The sequence below is a fragment of the Taeniopygia guttata genome, chromosome 7, assembly GCF_048771995.1.
Source record: "Taeniopygia guttata chromosome 7, bTaeGut7.mat, whole genome shotgun sequence".
Classification (NCBI taxonomy): Eukaryota; Metazoa; Chordata; class Aves; order Passeriformes; family Estrildidae; genus Taeniopygia; species Taeniopygia guttata.
The window spans coordinates 12032412-12054075 of NC_133032.1; the positions used below are offsets into that span (position 1 = coordinate 12032412).

The 21664-nt window shown below is 36.8% G+C and overlaps 1 protein-coding gene across 2 annotated transcripts in view; it reads right to left on the reverse strand.

The window, feature by feature from the left end:
* Nucleotides 1-294: 294 nt before the first annotated feature.
* LY75 (lymphocyte antigen 75) overlaps nucleotides 295-21664 on the reverse strand; it is a 43028-nt gene continuing 21658 nt past the window's right edge. The window contains exons 17-35 of one of the 2 annotated variants that reach the window (XM_030278346.4): nucleotides 21291-21326; nucleotides 20849-21024; nucleotides 20084-20148; nucleotides 19211-19287; nucleotides 17933-18069; nucleotides 16805-16910; nucleotides 14737-14897; nucleotides 14224-14353; nucleotides 11630-11856; nucleotides 9697-9865; nucleotides 8639-8800; nucleotides 7606-7728; nucleotides 6993-7187; nucleotides 6408-6628; nucleotides 5151-5325; nucleotides 4477-4644; nucleotides 3156-3278; nucleotides 2575-2742; nucleotides 295-1634 (exon numbers count right to left, since the gene is read on the reverse strand). In XM_030278346.4, coding sequence (XP_030134206.4) covers nucleotides 1435-1634; nucleotides 2575-2742; nucleotides 3156-3278; nucleotides 4477-4644; nucleotides 5151-5325; nucleotides 6408-6628; nucleotides 6993-7187; nucleotides 7606-7728; nucleotides 8639-8800; nucleotides 9697-9865; nucleotides 11630-11856; nucleotides 14224-14353; nucleotides 14737-14897; nucleotides 16805-16910; nucleotides 17933-18069; nucleotides 19211-19287; nucleotides 20084-20148; nucleotides 20849-21024; nucleotides 21291-21326 — 2819 coding nt within the window. In that variant the 3' untranslated portion in view covers nucleotides 295-1434. Of the gene's footprint in view, nucleotides 1635-2574; nucleotides 2743-3155; nucleotides 3279-4476; nucleotides 4645-5150; nucleotides 5326-6407; nucleotides 6629-6992; nucleotides 7188-7605; nucleotides 7729-8638; nucleotides 8801-9696; nucleotides 9866-11629; nucleotides 11857-14223; nucleotides 14354-14736; nucleotides 14898-16804; nucleotides 16911-17932; nucleotides 18085-19210; nucleotides 19288-20083; nucleotides 20149-20848; nucleotides 21025-21290; nucleotides 21327-21664 lie in introns of both variants that reach the window. The other variant, XM_030278345.4, reaches the window with a different exon arrangement.

Here is a 21664-nt window from a genome sequence, read left to right on the forward strand (position 1 = left end):
AGGATATATCTTTTTGTGTTGAATCAGGATCTTACTACTAATTTCCACTTTCCCTTTCAGATTCACACCTAAAAATGCTCAGAGTACAAACATCTATAAAACTATTAAATCTCAAAACATGAGAACTTGTAAATATTTTTTCCACTTATTACCATAGTTAGAAAAAGACAATAACCAATATTTATTTAGTCCCTTAAATTAGAAGTCATTTGGCAAAGCACTCAGGCATGTAAGCTAAACTAGAAGACATCAGGAATCAGATTTTGCAACATTTCAAGCACTTCTCATACCAGGTTAAGTGAAAATATGAGATTTATTTTCATCGTAACTACATTTTCTACAATGTAGTTTCATTTAGACCTCAGGAAAAGCAAATGTTCACAACCGTGCCCAAAAGTACCAAACAAACAACAAAAGTGCTAACTTTCATCAGCAAACTACCACAATGGGTCCCTTACTGTGCCCCTTCAGGCTGCTCTTTTAACAAATTCAAAGTGTATCTACAACGAGTTCTCAACACAAATGATAAACACTTCCTTATCAAAATAGTGCAAACAGGAACAAATAAAAGTGCCATCAAGATAAGTAAACTGCAGGAAAAGAAGGCAGTTAAACACTGTGACCTTGCTTTGCTGCTTCAGAGAAATCAGTAGTACTCTTCTCAGCACACAGGCCAATGTATTCCTATTCACCACCTCATGCCACCACTACATGCAGAATGGATTTGGCCTTTGGCATATCCTCCTTCATAAAAGTAAATGCACCTGTTCTTTGTACTGTGCATTCAAAAAAGTCAAAAAACTTTTTCAAAACAAAAATTTATCAAATCATTTTGTAATTAATATATACATCTCTGTCTTCCCTTTTTCCCTTTATAGCATTCTTTGGAGTGCATAGGAAAGGCTACAGTGACACATCACATACAAAAATCAAGTTTCAGTTTTATGAAAAATACTCAAGTATTTTTAGCATTTATGTACACAAATTTGTTTACCATATATTTTCAGTCTTTCTTTAGACATATCTTTTATCTTCTTTCTTGGACAGATGACATATTTCAAAGTTATAGGCTGGTAACTATAAAATTAGGCATTTAATTATAGTATAAATAAGAGTATTGGGAGAAGTAAATTTTAAGTGTATTCATTAAAGTGATGTTTCATGAAGTACTGTTGGCATTAATTTGTTCCATCAAAAATTCCAGTAAAGAGAGAGAATACTATAAATTAAAAAACACAACAGAACTCTAAACACCTTGCATCTTAAAAGGCTGAGGCCAAATATAAAGAATTACCATTAAATTTAATAAAAACTGCACTTGTATATAAACAAATTTTAGCCCCCCATTAATAACCTTGTTGCTTTTCAAAAAAGAATAAAACATCAAGTAGCTCATTTCTTATGGCTTCACACAGAACTTCATGCTTAAATTGATCAGAAGAAAGTTTTTGAATAGCTGTCTTTTGTGAACATATCATCAGTTTCATCATCATTCATCCCTCTTTGATAGCGTACAGAAGGGAAGGCACTACAGAGAAGATGCTTCTTTTTGTAGAGGTACCATACCAGTCCAGCTATTGAAACCAAGATAATTAGCAGGGCAAATGCTACAGCCACACCGGTATGGTTAGAACCTGAAACAGAAAAAAAGATGAATACTTATTATTTAAGAGTTTAGGCAAGAATACTTTGTTATAGGGCTGATGCTTAGGTAGCTACACCTTATACTGCACACTCAGCTCAAGGCACACTGCTCCCTATTAATACTCTTCACATGGCAAGTTAGATGGGGATTCATGCAGGAATGCATTCGCTTATTTTTGATCATTCTGTTGTTAATTTACTAATATTTAGGTTGGAGGGGACCTCTGGAGTTCAAAAAAACCTACTTGCAAAGGCTGCACTCATTTAGAGGTCTGTATACTTCATAAATCTAATGGCTCCTGGAAGGGAAGGTAATTATACTCCCTCCAGACTGAAGAGATCTTGTTGAGATCTTCCTTAGTGGCTCAAAGTTTAATCTATTCCTGCATTTCCACTTCAGTGAAAATGTATACAAAATCAGAAAGATTCCACTGCTTCTCAGGAACTTGCTTAATGCTCAGTTAACTGCTTGCATTCCTGTACAATGCCAAGGATGAGCAAGTAAAGGCAGAAGTCTTTTTCTGGCGCTATGGGGTGACATTTCCAGAAGCCTCCCCAAGACTGAAAACACCATGTGCAGCACCTGTACAAGCAGAACTCCTGATTCCACTTACACAAAGTCACACGACAGATACCCTGTGTTAAGAAACCACAGCGACTACTCTACACTTTCTGGACATTTCAGTTCTCTTCTTTACCTACTGAGTGGATAGTGAGAGCCAGGAGAAGTAAAGTCCTGGATAATTTGTCTCTGGATGCAATTTTATGGATAAATAACAACAGAAGACTTGTGCTTAGGCAGAGGTACTTGATGGGTTCTTTTGTGAATTGCAATTCCATTATTTCAACACAGACATTATCCAATAAACCAGAAATTTCTGAAAACAGTCTCTACAAAATCAAGTCTCTGCTAAAATAACACTTCCATACCTAAAGGAGCTTTACAAACCACTCTGCTTCGACTACGTGCACAGTCAACTTTGGACCACATGCCAGTTGAGGACAGGATAACACTGCATTTTTCATTGGCTTCTGCAGTTTTATTCTCCCAGTTGACATAATTAACTGATGAGCCATCCAGCCAGTTCAGGGACTTTCCTGTTGAAAAAAACATTACTTAGCCTAGATCACCAAAACATCCTGTAATGCTACACAAAGAAAAGGGCTGACTAGCCATCCCATGTATTAAAAGCAGTAAATATGAACACAACTTTTAGCCACCCCTCTTCTCTACACCTTTAGCAATTGATGTTCTTGCATCAAACATTAGGCAGCAATAACAGAGGTGGGGAAAATTAATTTCTGGGACTCCTGATTACCCTAACTGCAACAGGAAGAGATTTAACTACAATGAAGTCCAAAGTGCTTTAAAATGTTAAATGACAGATTCCAGCCTCAAGTAGAAGTTACTGTAGGCTACCAACACTACAGAACTGTTTGTATTTGAGGATTTATGCATTTATATTTACAATATGGAACATTCATGCTCATTCATTGTTGCTACTTCTTACCCTTAAAGCCGTGATCCAGGCCAAGCCACACATTCTTGGTGATAAGATCATGTTCCTTTATGTGCGTGCTCACAAATGCATTTTCTTCAGCATCCATTATAGTCAGAAGGGTTGCTGAAGGATCTAAGGGGCAAAGGAAACCAGTCAGAATTGCAATTTACATGATTTTTCATGTTGCTGGTACACTGAGTTTTCTGTGGGAACAATTACTATGGGAAAAGATTTGCTGATCTGGGCTTGTAAAATTAGCTTAGAATAACCTTCAGAATAAAAACATGAACCTCCCATCCCCTAAAATACAGCATGTTTTATGAGATTACTTCAGATGACTTGTTATTCTAGCAGGTTATCACAATAAAATGGGAGTAAACATACTGCAGCTGCAAACTACATGCATGGAAGATACCAAGAGATATGTCTGTAAGAATTACTAGTCCAGCCCAAGTAATAGGCTTTCAAAAATACAGTTGAACAAAACCTCAGCATTTGCTGACTCAAGTTAATTTCTAAATCAATCCTCCCACTGTGCCTCAGGTTTTTATGTACAGTAATTAAGGAATAAGAGGGAGGAAAGGGCATGCTCAGAATGTACCCATCTTCTACAAGTATATATAAATATAAGCCAGATACTTTCAACTACCAGAACAAATTTGGCTCAACATAAAACTGCATCCAGGACTGTTTTTTTTAGATTCTAAACAGTGAGTCCAGTATCACACTGTAAGATAATTCCATAAAAGAAAGTTACATCAGTCACTAACTGCTATGTTAGTGTGATTAAACCTTCTGTCCATAAAACTGATTAACATTGTCTCTGCGATACAATTCCGCATGTAGCTCAGCAAAGAAGAGAGAAAATCTTTTCATTTGACATAACATTAAGTTTCTTACATGCTTTAGTATCTATAACATACATGCCCTTTGAACCATTTGATAGGCTAGCAAGCTCCTTATCAGCAAGCAGCTATATGGCAAGGATATAATAAGAAAGTCCTGCCAACAGCACTAACTTTGCATGCAGATAAAATGGTTTTCCTCCAAATCATAAGCATCAAACCTCTGAATCTTCTTCAGCTGGCTACCTACATTTTATCTGTTGATATCTATGTGCCATATATGTAGCATGTTGCAGTATTTTATTAAGAATTTTCATCAGGTGTTGAAAGATAAAGCTTGCTATTGCATTTCCTAAACTAAAGGAGCATAAAAATGTCAAAACTGAAGTATAACCAGTGTAAGATTTTAGGTTGCTGGGTTTTATTTCTTCTCAAATAGTGGACTAGTATTACAAGTTGTAATGTGATAAAGAGTCTAAACCTACTCAGCTTCTGGCAGATTCTCTTAGCCTCTTCCACGTTATAGACGGAAAAATTGTAGAATGCCATGTCAAAAGCATAACAGTGATCCCTGTACTGTTCCCACTGCAGGGAGCCACTGCTCTGTGGGCATCCAGAGGCTCTGCTTGCTTGCTTTGGCTCTAATTTTCTCTCTGCAAAGATAAGGAAATTGATGTTATTTCTGCTGCAGCAGTTTATGCACAGTCTCTGGAATAACAGAACCATAAGTATTAACAAGGGCTACTACTCCTACCAACAACCACTATTCAATTAGTTTTCATTCCTTCTTCTTGTGTCATGGATGAATTTATTTAAAAATGAGCATAAGACAAATTCCAACAGGTTGGGAACAATTTTTAATTGCTTTTTTGTTGGTTTTGACAATTATGGTACATGTTTGATATGAAATTTGATTTAGAAAAGATACATACATTTGTTATTCCTATCACAGATGATCAAGAACTAACCAGATTTGATTTAGGTTTTCACCACTGGAATGGCAAGAATTTATCTCCCTGAAGTATTAAAAAGTGTTTTATCATTCCTTATAGAAAACTCCTCTTAAAAAGGGTATCATGTGCAGTATTTCAACCTTAATTTCTACTTCTAAATACAACATGTAAGCACAACTACATAGAACCTTAAAAGTAACACTTACTGTTTGGAGGGCTATAGCAAATGGCACCTTCAGCAACATTAGTACATTTTGTACGGTTCCAAAATCCCTTAGTATCCAAAAGAACACAGTTCTCAGTAGTATTTGAGTTTTCTAATTCCCAGGGGTAGTAGTCAAAGTCACTTCCATCTGACCATTCAAAATTAGCTTTACTTCCCTAATAAAAGAAAAAAACCCACAACTTTTAAACCACGTATGACTGTGCTTTACATCTCATCCATTGTGAATTAAGTCACATAGCAATATTTATCCCTTGTAGAGTGATAAATTAAAGAACAAGTGGTTTCATCTAAACTCACAGTAAATAAATGTACAATGCAGTTTGCAATTTTTTAGCATAGGAATTTTTATTATTTGTGAGAACTGAGAAAGTACAGCATGTTCACAAGTTTAAACCTGCAATGTGCCTGTTTTATCCTATGGGGAACCATTTTACTTGGTTCCACCCTGCTGTTTCCTTTAAGCAATCTGCCTTCCCTGCTATGAACATCAGTGGATACGTTGGAAACTGCTAAGCTGTTGAGATGGCTGCAGTCAGTAGAACTGGGCAGCTCGGGGATTGTTTGCAGTGCTACCTCCTACGTCCGATACATTCCTGGAAACGCATGACGATGAAGAGTCACTTGTGAGGGACCCATTCCCAGGTATGCACAGAAATCACACACCTCTGCAGAGGACTATTCCTGCCAACTAACTACTACTACCAGGTCTGGCAATTAGTGAGGGGAGCTGGGTCAGGGCCACAGGCTTTTGGCTCCACACTGAAGCAGACAGGGGAGGAAGTAGATCTGCAGCTGCCTCCTGCTCTTGTGCTTCCTGGGAGGATGGACACTTAACTTACTGAGAGCCTGTTCCTGAACTGCTCTGCAAAGCCAGTCCTGACCTCAGCTAAGCAGGTTCCACACAGCCTTGTCTGTCTCTATTTGCTAATGAAACCTGATTCTACAGAGGGCCATAAAGTCTGAAGCCTGTAAGGATAGCACTGCAAATCATGCTTCCTTGTGCTGCAAGGAATGAGAGAATACTGTATTATTTTAAACTGTCAGGTATTAGGAAGAAATATCTTAGTGTGCCTACATTCACCAAAATTTAATACTAACATATTACACAGGGTTGAAAAGATTCTACAGGGAAAAGAGATTCTAAGGAACTGGAAAAAAGCATCAGAAAATATTTCGTATCTTTTCCAAAACATTATTTACAGATCTGTTACTGACACCCCCAGCAGTATATACTTACATCATGAATTGACAACCCAAGCCACAGAGGATAACCATCCTGTTTGACAATATCTTCTAGAAATAACTGTTCTGATTCACTGTGTACACTTGCTAAATCACTGTTATTTTGTTGGCACAATCTCAATGCCTCATACCACGTTAATTTTTTCTGAAGGATCCTGTATGTTCTGTTTCCATGTGGAATTGTGTCGGGCAATGGAGGCTTGTGCTGTTGGTGTCCTATTTCAAAGAATAAGATTATAAGTTGTGTGCATTTCTTTCATGTTACTAGGAAAAATACAGAAACACTAAAATCCATCTATCTCAGTGTAACTCAAGCATGAAAGTGCTCAGTACAAGCCACTTCTATCACGTTAAGTTTACTTTTGCTACTTGGAACACTGAGTTCAGCAGCTGCTGGATGAGCACAGCAAACGCATTTCTCCTAATCAGAGTATTACAGCAGTGATGCAGACTGACCAAATGACCCCAGATGCTCATGACAGCTGTGCCATGTGTTTCACTAGGAACAAAACCAAAGCTTTATTCAGCAGGAACCATGATTTAAATTATGACCCTCATCCAACACTCCAATATTACTCACCCCTTTCGATTTTACAGGCGAGAATACTGTACATGTTGTAGTGATTAGCATGCCAACTTTGAGAATAATTATAAATATCCCAAAACCCATCAAGATTTACACCAGCAAAAAAACTGTTCTTCTTTATGATAGGTCTTCCCAGCCTCCAGTTATTGTAAGTCAGATGAGTTTCATCATACCACTTGAGAACTTTATCTGTGGAAAACATTGTATATTTATTAAACCACTGGCATTATGTCTACAAATACCATTTAACTTTGACTATATTATGATATTAACAGATGTTCACTTTGGAAAAAATGCTGGGATACTGCAAGTTATTCTAAATCAGTCCCATATCCAATGCTAAATATGTTAGCATTACTCATCCTGGCCACTTTAAGTCCTGCTTTCCAGGGAAATCAAATTTAGACTAAACAGAACATATTGGATTGATTATCACTCAGAAAGTATGTCAGGTTATTTTCTTCTAGAAGATAAGAAGAAATATAAATACTTATTACAGGTTTGCATTCACTTTGACTTTAGTTATAAACTGAAACATGCACTTAATGCTGCAAATTTTGTCTCCAATCCAGTTAATAAGAAAAAAACCCAAACCCTTATATCTTACCACTGTCATCATAAATCACACCCAGCCAGACCCACAGAGCCAGACCGCTGAACGAGTGAAGCTGCTCAGTAACAAAGTTGTTCTCCTCTTCATCTCGAACACTCAGGACAAATGCTTCAGGGTCTGTTGAAAAGTTTTTACATTACTTTCTTACAAATTCACCTTTAAGTTAAAAAATAAACTTGTTTTTTGTATTAATGTTATCAATTATTACAGATAGGTCAACCTCTGTAAAGGCCAGATCTTTACAACATAACTAACTGAAGAGTGCAAAACCAATTTTCAAATGTATTATCAATGGTTATCCCTGGTTTTGTGGATAAGTGAAAGATTTCAGCTCCAGAGATGTTTGTGGGTCCTACTGTCACTTCAAGTTGTATGTAGTAAAAATTCTCTGCATAGAACATAAAAATACCAGTCAACTTCCATGCTTGAACTGCCCTAGCAGAGAAACAGTATTAAGAAAAAGACTGAATTGAAATCAATTCACAAAATAAAATAATCTTTGGAAAGATGAATGTCTGAAGGTTTAATACAAGAGTAAAGCTGTTCATAAGGTTATACTTCATTCAGGATAGACAGAAAATGTCCATGTGCTTTTCAGTTTATTTACTTTGTTCAATTAAGTGTTGCACACAGCAAAGCTGGAGGCAGCAGGAAACCACAAAGTAAATGTATCTGTAGAGCCAGAATGCTGCCAAGTGTATAACAATTACCCAAACAATTTAAAACTGGCATATTATAACAAAACCCCCAACCAAACAAAAACCTAGTAATTTTTCAGAGATCTCAGAATTCAGTAGTTCCAAGCCACCTCTTTCTTCAACTCTCCTATCCATGCTCTGGCACTTTTTATCATGGTAGTTCAAGGGCAAACAGCATCAGGCAGTGCTGCACTGCCGCACTACTGCTACAGCCTCTCCCAGCATTCACTCTGCTGTCTGTCATTGTAAGACAGTGACTCAGATCTAACACTCATCTCCTCCAAGCTGATCTAAATCCATAAATACCTGCAGTATGACAAAGTACTTACTCATGCTCCTGCATAAATGATGAGCTTCTTGAGGCTTCAGTTCTCTCCATCTATTTTTTGTTATCATAAAAGTGTAACAATTATTTCTAAATGATATCCAGGGTGTATTTTTAACCTTATGTGGGCATTTCACTTGTGTAACTTGTTCTTTTTCAGTCTTCTCTGAAAAAAAAGGCAAGACAACATCAGGACATGAAATACTAATAACACCACTTGACCTGGCACAGCACAAACCACTTTCAGCGGTTAAAAACATTAAAAGACAAATTAAGCTGTCATGCTTTACATGTGTTATTTTCAGTTTCCTCATGATGGTGATTTTTTTTAAAGTAACAAGCCAGCAGTAAGCTCTACTAAAGAATACAGATACTTGCAAGTTTTCACAGTTATTTTAAATAGGTTTAAAAATAAAATCCCTACAGAAAAGTGCTAAGTGCAGGCCAATAACCAAAAGCTCTTATTGACTCTAGTGCATGGCAGATCACTGTAACAACTAAGCTACTTCACAGCTAGCAACACATCTTACTATATCCCTGTCTTGTTATAATTAGTAGGTATTTAGAAGGGTTTTGTGAACTTCAGATGATGTTAATTTTCAACTCAGTGTCTACCTTCTACCCTTCTTCTCCATATAGCCATGTACCTTCTCTCTGTAGAAGACTTCCCTGTCTGAACAGATTTCAGGAGGTCCCAATATTAAGATGTAAACAGTACAGAGATATTTTAATCTTCTCCCACAGGCAAGTGGGAGAAATTAGTATGCAACAATCTTAGAGAAGTAGTGCAAAGATATAATCGGTTGGCCATAAGGCTACTGACCCAATGCATCCATGCTGAATTTATTTTTAAGGTACAATTAGATTAGGACCAACAATTTCATGCCCCCTATCTTTGAAGCTAGGTTTTTTTTTTTAAATGGCATAGAAATCAGACTGTCGGAGAAAATGTAAGTTTTAAAAAGTTGTAATTTTTGAGTTACAAGCTGGAATAACTGAATTCATTTCATAATAAAATAAAATTCATTTCAACTTTCATAAAAATTATGGTAGCATACATACTTTCTGATGCATAGCAAATAGCTCCTCGATTTTCGGAGGAACAGTCAGAAGTTCTCCAGAAGCCATCAGTATCCAAAAACACACATTCTTCATTTGTATCTTCATCATCTTCGGACCAGCGACTAAAACTCACATGTTTCCCATCCAGCCAGCCATAATGCTTTCCACCCTAGCATTTTTTAAACAAAAGGGATGAGCTTACATAGTAAAAAAAATATAAGGTGCAGAAAATGGTATGATAATATATTTACACTTGCTAGACATTTTCAGTGTCTCTGATGAGAACTGTAAGTGTTCCACTGCCCTCATGAGCAGTTTTCCTGCTCACAATATAACAAGTTTTGTTATTTTAAGTTCTGCAGTTGCAAAAATACAAATTAGCTGAATGGCAAATTATCCAAAGATGATCTTCCACTACTGTGCTTAGGGGGGAAGGCCTAGTAGTGGGATGTCCAAACTGCATCATTTGCAACTGCAAAGCAATGGTGGATATCATCTCCTGGCCTTGGAAAATTGGTAATAACTGAGAAGAAATTCCAGTCTCAGTTACTCCACATTGAGTTGAAAGTAATTATTGGATACTTCATTGATTAAATACATCATACTTGTTCCTGCCCTGGAGGATGCAGGAAGAAAAAACCCACATTCAAGCAGCATGCTATACTTCAAAAATCTTATATTTGAAAGTCTTTGGGAAATCCCCCTACAGTTGCATAATTTATCTTGTATCTTTCTTTTGTGTCTGATTGAAGCACTGGGGTAACAAGTTCTGTTGACCAGCTGCATTATAATTTCCTTTCATGTGACATTTTAATTGTGCCCAAATAATGAAGTGTTGCAATAGTGAAGAGCCTGTGCATGCCCGAGCTGTATGCCCCAAAATGAATCATTTGATTGTCACAGATAAGACGGGAAGATAGTGAAAATGGGGAAACAGACAACCTAAGATTAAATGGTTGTTTCCTTTAAAAATATTCTCCATAAAGTATATACTCAAATTCCTGTTTACACCTATTTGCTAAAGTATTCAGTAGGCCAGAAGTGACAACAGAACACAACAGCCCAGTGCTGAGTGAACACCACCATACTTTGTAGGTAAGGCACTTCCAAAAAAATTCTAACCTTCTTCTTGCAATTATCTCCAGAATTATGTGCGTGACAAGAAAGAGAAACCCTGCCAGTAAGGCCAAGCCTTCCCATTAACAACTGAGACACCTCTGAATCGACAGTAATGATTTTCAAGAGGTCCCCAGCTAATAAAGATAAAAAGCAGCACTCCCTGCATTATTTTAATTTTTTTGACCAAAAAAAGCCATAGAGAGAAAGAAAAAGCAACTAACCTGTCTTAGAGATGCCTCCTTCCAACTCAAAACATGGGTGCAAATAGTATGAAGTAACAACAGAATCTAAGCTGAACTTCAGAAATGAATCTCCACAAGTATTTAATGATTCATTTTGAATTTTATTTGCCACTTCTAGTTTTGCCCTTCCAAAACAGATTTTTGGGTTATCTTTCTAGAGTGGTACTGTGGTGATGATATTAAATGGCAACACTCATTACTCATTTGTTAACAAAAGAGATGACTCAGTAACCTATGTTGCTGCAATATATATTTTAGGATTGTAGGATTGCAATATATATTTTATGATTGTAGGATTTTTATTGTAGGATATATCCTACAATATATCCCTTCATCATCAGTCTTTTAAAATACTTTTATCATCATCATCAATTCATCCAGTGGAGTACAAGAATATGTAACTTGGAGAAGTGAAGGTTTAAAACATTTATCTTGAGACACTCCAGATAGTTATCCCTAAATTAAAACACCCCAGAAAGTAATTTGTCACTGCATTTCTTTAACTCGGGTTTTGTTTCATACAATTGTAAAAACTACCTTAAGCCACAGTCTGAGGAAAAAACAAAACTTACATCTCTGCTGAAGAGTCCAGTCCAGAGTGGGTAATTATGAAGAGCAGCCTGAACAGCAAGAAAAGCCTGCTGGAACTGATCTGTGATGCTAACCAGCTGCATCTTGTTATTTATGCATTCAGCCATGGCATCATTCCAGGACAAATTCTTCAGAATTAACATGTATTGAACATTTTGATAGCTCAGTGTTTCATTAATGACTTGCTCTGTCTGGTTATCAGCAGTTTCTATACATAAGAAAGAAATCCAGTAATTAGGTAGTTCAATACTGTAATACATTTTAAACTCCCAATGTCTCTGTAAAAATCAGAAAAACCTGTTTGACTACACTTGGGAAAAAAAATCTTAGTAGGTTATGCTGATAATTACAGTTAGAAGCAAACATCATTGATAGATAGAAAAAATATATATTAAGAAATAATTATTGTTTTCAGCCAATGTATTATTAGATATCTTTTTCTCAACTTAGGTTCACATATTTTTGTATGTTATTTTTAATTAATTGCTAAGCAATTTATTGACTTAAAAACATATTCTATCACTTTAATTATACAGAAATGCAAGAGAGCAAGTGCTCTCTGCTGTAATATAGCAACAGCTAAAATTGACTATTTTATCTCTGCAGAGCCTGTGGATTTATGCTTATGCAAATCTACAGGGCCACAAAACCTGTCTATGCAGATCTTGGTACAGCACAGTCCCAGAACTCCTTACTGCCATCCATAAACACAGTGAGAACTGTTGTCACCTCTTAACTAACTGCAGAAAATCCAGCTTGCATAGGGAGGGATATAATTCACTATTTGTGCTCTGAGCACAGAGTGTTATCACAGTTACCAGCACCACACCTGAAGGCACAGCTCAGTGATGCATGGCTACTGCAGTTAATAGAAGATGCAAATACTCCTTCCTGTGGGTGGTAGGGTTAAGCATACAAATGGTAACCCCAAAAGCTTTATACACAACCAAAAATAAACTCATTCTGCAAAAGGCAGAACTCTCTTGATATTTAAAATACTTGAAGTAGAAAAAGGCTCGCAAGGGGTGAGGGGAGGCATCACTTTATAAATACCAGTATATAAATGGCTGATTGATTGGCTGACAGAGCCGTTTTCTAAAACATAAGATGACAGAAACACAATATTAATTTGATATTTACAGCTTTCAATAGATCAGAAAACTGACAAGGCTCAAACAGATTGTTTCACGTGGTTTCTGTCTGCTGCCAAATGCTTTCACTTCATAAACAGCTACAAAAGAGAACCATGGAACCCAGGGTGCCATCACACATCAAGGGGTACCAAACTGGAAACAAGATAGCAAGTAAAATGTTCACTTCGGAAAAAATAATTGCTGATGATTACCATCTCAAGAAATTCTGCAAATCACAATCATGCCAAGATTTCCAATGAATGTGAACCATCTTTTTCCTGGTGATAAAGTCCTAGACAGCTTGGACTCTCTCACAACTGTCTCTATAACCTGCTGAGTTCCCTCCCAACCCAAACTACACTAACACAGTATAAAACCAGACTATAGCAGGACATATTCTCTGTCAGTCCAGAAACCTTTCTCATTACACCTTCTACAGGTGTGGCAAAGAAACATTGAGTAGTCACTCCAAACTAATAAGAGATTGATATAAATAGATATATTATCACCTCCAATTCATAAAAGTCTCCTTTTCACATTTTTATGACATCTCTTTCATCCAAACTTCTAATCCTAACACTTAGAATTTCTGGAGTATTTGGCATTGATAAAGATGATGTTGTATGTTAAATGGAGGTGGGGGGTGGAGGTGGAAATCTCTTCTTTGAGAATGAAGAAGGTGGGTGTAGTCTTAGGTATTTTGTACACCTAGGTTTCTTTGTGTTTGATTTTTTTTTTTAGAAGATAGCATGTTCATCACTTAAAAGGATTATTTATATAAAGGAACCTACTCAGAAGTGGGCATACTGAACATTAGCCCATAGCAGTAATTAAATGCACACAATAACTATATGTGTTTGATCTTATTCCAGTAATTGGTATTGGCCAACCCACACGGGTACATCTGAATATTATTTTTAGTTCAGATTAAAAAATCCCACTCACACCAACTTTCAAGTTTGCTCTGGGGAGAGACCAACTTCAACATTAAGAATCTATGATACTTTACATTCTCATATAACTAAAAGACAGAGGAGGTATTTAAGGAGGATATAAATATTGTGAGATTCCTTCCTAGGGCTTCTCACACTTCTGAAAAGGAAGAAGGAGTCACTTGTTCCACCCCTCAGTGTGCATGACCTCTATACACAGAACACTAAAGATCCATCTGCTGAAGTATAATTCCACTGAAACCACACAAAGTCTCTTAGGAAAACAGTCTCCCTGAAATGGGTTATGAAAAGCAATAGGGAAAATTCTAAATGGCTGACAAAAGAGGCTCCAGATCTTCCTCTGCTCTCTGCTTTTCTAAAATTTACCTCCTCAATCTCTACAAGAATCTTGTTCTTCAAGTGAAATCATTTACATGCATTAAAATCTCCTGGCACGTGTACCTTAAGTTAGAACTCTGGCTGCAATTTATTTTGACTCTTCAGACTTACCTACAGACTGCTGGCATATACCCAAGAAGTGCCTGTCAGCACAAGCAGTGAAATTCCATGTTCCAACATATTGTGACTTGGGATCATTGAGGATTACACCACACTGATTGTTAAATTCTTCATCAAAAAACTGAGAAAAAGAAATATCCTTATCAGACTCAAATAAGGTATAAACATACTTGTGGAGAGGTGAAGTAACATGAGTCTAGGAGAAACCCAGCTGTCTGAACTTGTTTAAGAAGTTTCAAAGGAGTGGTGCAATACAGCTTATACAGCTTACCTGTTTTACAGACACTACCAGGTGCCTGGGCTCAAAGTTTTCCTAAGCTAAATACACTTCAAAAGTTGCCATCCAAGTAAAAGTAAACAGAACTCCAGTAGTGTCAGCCACCCTGCTGGCCAATTAAAATTACTAACTGGGGAATTTGGTGTGTTACATGGGGTTTTTTTTTTGACACAACATTCCAAATTTCATTACTCAATAGGCAAGAGAAGTCAAAAGTCAGAACTTACATCCAGTGGAATTTTCCTTAATCTCCCTGTCAGCAGTGGGTGAAAGTTACTATACAACAGTCTACTCCCATCTATCCATTTGTTTTCCCTTGTACTGAACAGGAACTGTAAACCAATCCAAATATCTTTTGGAAGGCCAGGAAGCAAGGATGTTATATAATCTGTTGGACAGAAGAGTAAATGTACATACTGTGGTTAGGAAAACAACAGTAATCTCTGAAAGAATACTTCATATAAGTAAGACAATGCAATCCCTGTTTGTGTTAATTTATTTTTTCCAGCCCTTCATGATTGATGAATGCTTATCATCCCTTCCTTCCATTTGATAATACATTTCATATTGATTTTATCTGAAAGGAGCAGGCTATTGGTATTTGTCCTTCAAATTCTGAGCTAAGGAGAATGTAGGTGATTTAACATGTTCCTTCACCCACTAATTTGGAGTCTTTTATTCACACACAAATTTAGGAAGCTGCTTTTCCACAAGCTTGCAAGATCATCTCTTGTCTTGCTGCCCTTTCTGAATTGATGGAGGAAGTCTTATCTCCCATCTTTCTCTTTTACATACCATAAATCAGAACGTTTTTTGGATTCTGGCAGAGTTTGTCCACCCCACTATCAGAGACAGCAGGACAGGTCAAAGGAAGTCAGATTTAGCTGAAAAAAAATTCAGCCAGGTAAACCTTAAATCAGGCCCCTCTTGGTAAGCATTCTGGCAAGAAACAATGGGCTTTGGTAACCCCCCAGGCATCAAAGGCATTCATTAAATTGACTAGTTTAGGAAGACAGATCGAAGCTATGTAATTAGCTACTGCTGACATGTTTCAGCTATTGGCCACATGCCAGACTAGCCACAGCCTATTTTCTGAACGAGACAAAGCCACTGTAGATTTGCAGGTCAGGGCTAGCCCCTAATACCACCGGAGGAGCAGAGGCAGCCCACAAAAAGAAATGCATTTTAAGAGGACTGTGTCTCCTTTCCATATAGGTGGTCTCCACTACACAAAGAAAAACAAACAAGACACAATAAAAAGCACTTCCAAATGCACCAAATCACACGAAGGATCCTGCTAGGTTACATTTCAGAATGGCTGTGCATCTCCAACCTTAAATACATACAAAAACACACAGGCCTGAGACATGTATATTCCTGTACATAACCCTATTCCTCCCCAATAACAGCAGTAAAAGAAAATTACCATTAAGGTGATGCCTGCAGGTACACTCTTGACTTCTCTAGTCTATTTATCATATTTTGTTTGGCAAGAGGTTATTTGCTTATAAAGAAAACATGCACTGTGGGCACTGCAGAATTCAACTGAGCTATTTCAGATACACCCTCAGAGAACTCTTAATCATCCACAAGAACAGAGCTGCAAATTCAGCCATATCATTCAGTGGTTTATTGCTGAATATTACTTGCAGCCCATGCGAACCCATTTCTCCCTCACTGCATTTCTCTCATTGACCTTAGTTGATTTAGGTGAAACAGTTCTGTCTTCCAGTCCTCCTGCTTTCCATCCCCCCATCAGTGTCCTGAAGAGCTCAAAGGGGGTCACTTTGGACACATTGCCACATTAAGATGCCCAGCACATGCAGAAACAAGGAGTCCTGTGCTCCAGCTGGCATTGTATTTGCCACTTCATTCCCACATGCACAGCTGAGCTTCTCTTAGAAGCAGCTTCTATGGTAGTTTTTCACAGAGCAAAGTCTACAGTCTCAGTTATGTTTCAGCTTGCAAAGCCAAACAATTCTTCATTCAGTGATGATCCTTTCATGCTCAACTCTCAGTACAAGGTTTTTTTAACTTTTTTCTTTTTGTAACAGGTTAAGATCATATAGAGAAGCTGCTCTTCAAACTGTGTTAAATGTCTGCTAACTGCATTTCCATGTTATGTTTCCAGCAATGCAAACAACAGACAACACATTTTTAATCAGTTTTGGATTTTTAGAATGCTCCTAGTATGCCTGTGGATAACCAAGTGATTTATGCTCAAGTTCTTAAGCAGAACTATTCTGAATATAGAAGAGAAGCTGCATAATGAAGTGCCCCAATTCATCACCATACCTTGGTCAGCTTGATCTGAGATAGATGGAAGAGAGCCTCCAAAAGTTACACACTTTTCATTAGCTGCATTAAATGTTAAATGTTCAGGTTTCATCTTTAGAAAACACTGCAAAATAAATATAATGAAAATTATTTTCATCGTAACATTCTGCCTAAGACATAAATCAATATGTAAAGGCTCTTAAACCAACCCTAAAAACTCACTTCTCATTTCCTGCAATAAAATGTAACTATTTTTTGCAGAAAACAAGGGACCTGATACTAGCTGCAAACGTTTATTTGGTTCAACAGAGTAGCTAAATATAAAATTATCTCCCTGACTAATGCTTCACTCATATTCAGTAATTCTTATTTGCTACCTCAGAATCATGTACTGTTTTAGGAGTGCGAACTCACACATGAACTCTGCAGTCAGATAGTGGTGGTAAGGAACTTGTAATAAGCTACCTTTGGGGAAAAACTACTTGGGAACTCCAAGGTCTATTCTGCAATGATGCGAACTAAGTTTGCAAACCTTGGCACAATGTAATGAAGTGCAGATTTGATGCACACGTACAGAATAATGGTGGAGTAAACAACAGGAATGAATCTCACTAAGACTTTAGATGACAGCCTTAAAATGTAGGACTGAAATAATTAATAATACTATGGATCCTGACTTGTTGGTTAATTCTTAAAAGTTGCTCACTAATTTTTAAATAAGGTTAGTCATAAAGGCAACTCAGGAAATAGTGTCTGCCAACTTGCTGCCTGCTATGATTACTCCAAAGAGACACAACATGCTTCTGCCACAGAACCTTCATCCTCTCCCTTTCTAATTCTTCTCTTCATTCAAAGTAGAAGCCCAAGACTAGAGAATACAACCAGTGTTCTTGGACCTAAATGTGTGGCGATGGGAAAGCAAAACAATCTGAAAATGAATGCTTTGAATTTAAGAAACCATCAATCCTGAACAAGGGACAAAAAAGGGAGGAGATAATTTTAATCACTACACTTAGTTTTCAAAAGTCCATTTCTAGGTCTATTCCTCAACAGAGGGGCTACCTCCTCCCTTCTTTTAGAAAGGCATTCCATCTTACTGGACTGTGAAGATTTGGCAAGAATGATGAATCTGTGTTATTGCTGTACCTTATTCCGGAACTGATGCCAGCCTTTAGGGCAACCTCTTCTGACCGGGCGGTAACTGGGATCATGTTTCTCTAGTAAGGAGGCATTATTTTTTTCACAGATGAAGGGCAGTTTCATGTTACAGTTAACTGGGTAGTCTGCAGAAATAGAAGCTTTTTAAAACGGTTATGGTAATGCCTATCACACTCCATTTTCTTTCCCTACTTTATGACATGACAAAGACCAATCTGAAGGGAAACACTTTTTGGTGCAACCACAGTGAACTACTATGCAATTGAAAGCATTAAAAATAGCAGTACAGAAAGCATTAAAAATAGCAGTGCCTTCTAGTACTAGAAGGCAAGCACAAATCATTTTTATCAGACAGTAGTACAATATTCCTAAAGATCCAGAGTCTCACTCTTACTTCCAGTATTAACACTTCGTATAGGCAGAGAGAATTTGAAAACAGATTATTGAAAAAAGATTTTATATATGAGGACTAACCTTGTATTCTGGCAAAGAGGGTACACCTAAATGTCAAAAAAAGCCAAAAGGAATCCTTTAACATCTACATGGAGAGCATCTGACCTGCACTGCTTTGCATGACTCCTGCAGTCAGAAATTGACTGACTTCCAAGTGTAGAGCAATTTTTGGCTAACAGAGACGAAAACAGTTCAGCAGCAAAGAACTGAATAATGGGGGAAACATGCTTTAAATGGAAATGGTAGAAGACAAGAGGAGCTTCTTGTTCTCTGGGGGTTGCACATTTTCCTCAACATAAGTGTTGAAAAAAGGAAGAGATACACTTCAAGTACAACCAGGAGGCTTTTTCATTACCTCATCTATCTCTTACAGTATGACTCCAATAGTTAATGGAATTTGAGTCTCCAGATATGTACAAAGCTGCAAGTACAGAGTCAACCTCTCTAAATGACAGCTCTCAGACAAACTCCAGACCTCAGAATATGTAGCATAAACACAATAAGGTAGCCACCAAAACCAGATTTCACCTAATTAATTTCTGTTGCAAAAAGAGTGACAAGCTATCATAAAAAAATTGTCATTTGAATTCAAGTTTGTCTCTGGTCATTAAGAAATATTAACATGGCTTCTACCATGAGGAAGTAATAAATGATTCAGCAGTCAATCAGATTAACATGAAGAAGTCATTCACTCCTAATCTGGTATCAATCTGCATTTAATAGAAGAGTTTGGGTAGAACAGTAATTACTACTTTTTTCTTTTCAAATAAACACAACAATAGCAGAGGGGTTGAAAAATAGAAACAACCTTACCTCTATACCAGTTCTTTCTGGAAATATACCAGCAATCTCTCAGTAATCTATTATGGAAGCGTGGAAATAACTGTAAACTGGATATAAATATTTCAGAGTTAATCTCCAATCCAATGTGACCTTCACAGGAAAACTCTGATAGCAACAGCGTCAGTGCAAACAAAAAATTGGGCTATTAACTGTTTCTAAATGCCCTACACAAACTAGGCTCAAATAAATATGTGGTAGGTTCAGCAGTTATGTACCATGCCCAAATTAACTGTCTCAAGATGCACAGGACAAGTGAAGGGAATAGGAAATAGCTCTGGTTTTCTTTCCACAATAGTGCATTGCTACAGTATTTTGGAAAGTGAAGGACTTTCCTTGTAAGAAGCCAGTGAATCTTCTCTGCAGCCAAGAAGGGAATGATGCAATATTTGATGTGAATCATCTCAGCTCTACAAGGCTATACTAAAAGACCTCCAACATTTCGGCATTACCTAAATAGAAGAGTGATGTCTTAAACCAATTTCCTATTCCCTGTTCTTGGGTATTCCTCAATCCTCAAAGTCAACAAGCTGGGCATGTTTTTTTGGTCAGTTCTCCAAATATTTACAGAACATAGAAGTTGGTCCAAAACCCCAATAAAAGCATTTCAAAGATCAAGGGAATACATTAGCTACTAGGATCACACATTTCAGGGATTCATACAAAAAAAACTTAAGATGCCCAAGTCCAAGAGCCCAAAATCTAGAGGCTCTGATAGCACACACAAGAAATGGATTACTAACTCTGTTACAATAAAATTACTATGAATTAACTACTCTAGTTAACAATTCCTAAAAAGCAGAAAATAAAGCTGACAATAAAACATCTCATAATTATTCTACATACGGTGAATGATAGCTGTAGCCATAATCAATAAACTTCAGCCACCACCTCTGTTCGCTGTTTGATAACTGCGGAAGTAAAGAACAAAACCCAGTATTTTACAACCCACTTAGAAAAAGCTTCTGACTCTACCAAACATAGAACAATGTGACAAAATCGGTCGCAGAGGTACAGAAACTTGACATGTTTTTCTCAGATGCCTTACGAGAATGTACTTTCATGCCATGAACAACACAAACCCCTTCTATAAATCTGATCAGACCATCTGGCATTTCTAATTAAATCTTCTCACCGGGTGAAAAACTTTATTTTGTCCTGTGCACAAAATTAAGAACCAGCACAATTGTTAATTAAACATTTGCAGACAATGGTCGCCCTGCTAAGACACTTTTTCAGTATTCAGAGAGTTCTATTGTTTTTTAAATGTTGTTAAACTTACTTTTAAATTTAAAAATTCTTTTACCAGACTGCCATTAAAATAACTAAATTATAATAATTAAAAAAGATAATTAAAAAATAATAATAAAAAATAATTAAAAAATAAGAATTACAAATAATAAGAATTACAAATAATAAGAATTACAAATAATAAGAATTACAAATAATTATCTTTTATCCCATCTTTTCCTTTTAAGTACAATTGAAAACCACTGAGGCCAACAGGAAAAAGAAAGAAATTAAGACTAATATTTTCTTATATTGGAAAACTTGGCAAGTAAAAGTCCCTGCGAGGGAAAGTAACTGTGAAAACAGGTTACACCTCCTTACCTTTTCTATTTGAGATAGTATTGCCCTGAGTTTTGGGTAGGACTCTATAGAGGCTAAATCACTATCATTTTTTTGACAGTAGAAAATTGCTTCCTGGTAGCTCAGGTTTTTATCTGGTACAAACCACAGCTCTGCTCCATCAACAACAAGTGGGGCTCCATGAATTCCGATTTCATCTACACAGAAGAAATACTACATGAGTAAGAAATGAATTCTGAAAAACAAATCTTTTCTTTTTCTGAATGTGTTAAGAAATCTCAATTTGACACTGGAAGAGTCAATGCTCTGCATTTTGAACTCTCTCAAAATCAAATTCTACCAGCCATAACCTTTTCTGGTATTAAACAGGTATTGTGGTAGCAATGTAACAAAACTAATAAAAGATATCGAGCATAAACAACCCTACACACATAGTGGAAAAATATAAAAGAAGTCATATTACCTGGTATATACCACTCTGGTGTCTTTGGAGTGCTACCTGTTCAGAGGAAAAAAGGAAAAGTCACTGAATTAACTTTCTAACAAGATTGTGGCCAGCAATAATACAAGTGATGGTTAGTACTCATACGTCTCAGTATTCATGATGAAAAGAAAAGGAGAATGAAATCATACACAGGTTTAAGAGTTTAAAATTAGCTGATATAAAATTAATGGGAGTACTGCATACCTCCGTCTTACATATCCGTGGTTCTTTCATCTCTCAAGCATCAAAGTAGTATTTCTATCAGAATCTCACCCCAACAAGAAAAGTTTCATCCCAGAAAACCTTTTCATCAACAACCCAGATATAAAAGTCTACTGGATTACATTTCATAC